Source organism: Dipodomys ordii, unplaced genomic scaffold (genome assembly GCF_000151885.1).
Source record: "Dipodomys ordii isolate 6190 unplaced genomic scaffold, Dord_2.0 Scaffold17, whole genome shotgun sequence".
In the NCBI taxonomy this organism is placed as follows: domain Eukaryota; kingdom Metazoa; phylum Chordata; class Mammalia; order Rodentia; family Heteromyidae; genus Dipodomys; species Dipodomys ordii.
The window spans coordinates 12,571,368-12,572,577 of record NW_012267233.1 but is presented as its reverse complement, the minus strand read 5'-3'; the positions used below and the strand labels follow the sequence as shown (position 1 = coordinate 12,572,577).

General features: G+C 40.1%; 1 protein-coding gene across 1 annotated transcript in view; it reads right to left on the bottom strand.

The window, feature by feature from the left end:
• Rpl30 (ribosomal protein L30) overlaps positions 1–754 on the bottom strand; it is a 6,927-nt gene extending 6,173 nt beyond the window's left edge. The window contains exon 1 of the mRNA XM_013012397.1: positions 743–754. Within this exon, the coding sequence (XP_012867851.1) occupies positions 743–754 (12 nt within the window). The remainder of the gene's footprint in view (positions 1–742) is intronic.
• Positions 755–1,210: the final 456 nt, after the last annotated feature.

Sequence of the window (1,210 nt, the reverse complement as noted above, 5' to 3'; positions counted from 1 at the left end):
GCTCAAGTGGTAGAGCGCTCGCCTTGAGCTGAAGAGCTGAGGGACAGCGCCCAGGCCCAGAGTTCAAGCCCCACGACCGACAAAAAAAAAGAAGACAACTAATTTTTCAGTTCAATAAAAGAAGAAGCAAGGAGTAGAAGACTCATCTGCATATTCTGGTTATGAGAGAAATTGCACCAGTTCATTATGAGAGCACACTGTAAACCATAATCATCTCAATCTTATCTGGTGTCATATCTGAGTGTTAAATATACCCGTTCTGCCATCCTTGTAGAAGCTTGGCTGCATCTGGATAGATGAGGTAAAGGGAAAGACCAGTAAATCATATAGAAACTTACCTATTACATTCCTTATCTCACAATAAAATAAGTTCTTTGATATGACACAATATAGAATGCAATGTCTGATGGAGATTTTGATGCTTCTTCCTTCTCCTCTGCTGTAGGTCTGCTATGAATCCCAGTCTGGTCTCACACTCCTAAACTTAAGTGTTCCTCCTGCCTCAGTTTCCCAAATAGTTGGGACTACAGGTACACACTAGACTGGGTTAAGAATGTGTAATGACTTGATGGTAAGCACTCTGATACATGATGCTAACAGAGATGTGATAGTAGGAAATACTAATTAGAGATTATCTGTTGTCTCCCAGAAGGCCCATTCTGTGTTCCACGAGTTGGATTCTGGATCCCATACATCCCAGTATGTTCGCATTTCACAGTATGTTCCCATTTCACATACTTACTTGATTATTCATGCTCTTGATGGTAAATTGGGTGCTCAGCCAGGTAAGCCGGGGCAAGGAGTGAGATGTTGAGTGCATGCATGGTTCCAGTTCCTGGAGCTTTTATTTCTGAACCTATTTATCAAGCATGGGTTCAGGAGAAGGACTTACTAATCCCCTTAAGGTCCCATTATTATTGTTCACCTGATCATAAATGCCTCCTCTGAATAATACTGTAGTCACTATGGCTTAGCTGATAAATTATCCTTGATAAGTGAGATACAGCAGACAACTCCTAAAAAGTGACCAAAGAAGAGGGGACCCTGTGTTAGCATGGGATCGTTAGGAATCAGGGAATTTCAAGTTACCTATTTACTAACAGGTGAATTAGCACACTGTTGTAGAAAGAAACTTTATAAAATTTTCACTAGAGTAAATGCAACTTTAATTTTAAAAAATACATTCTAAGTAGAAGTCTGTTGTATGCTG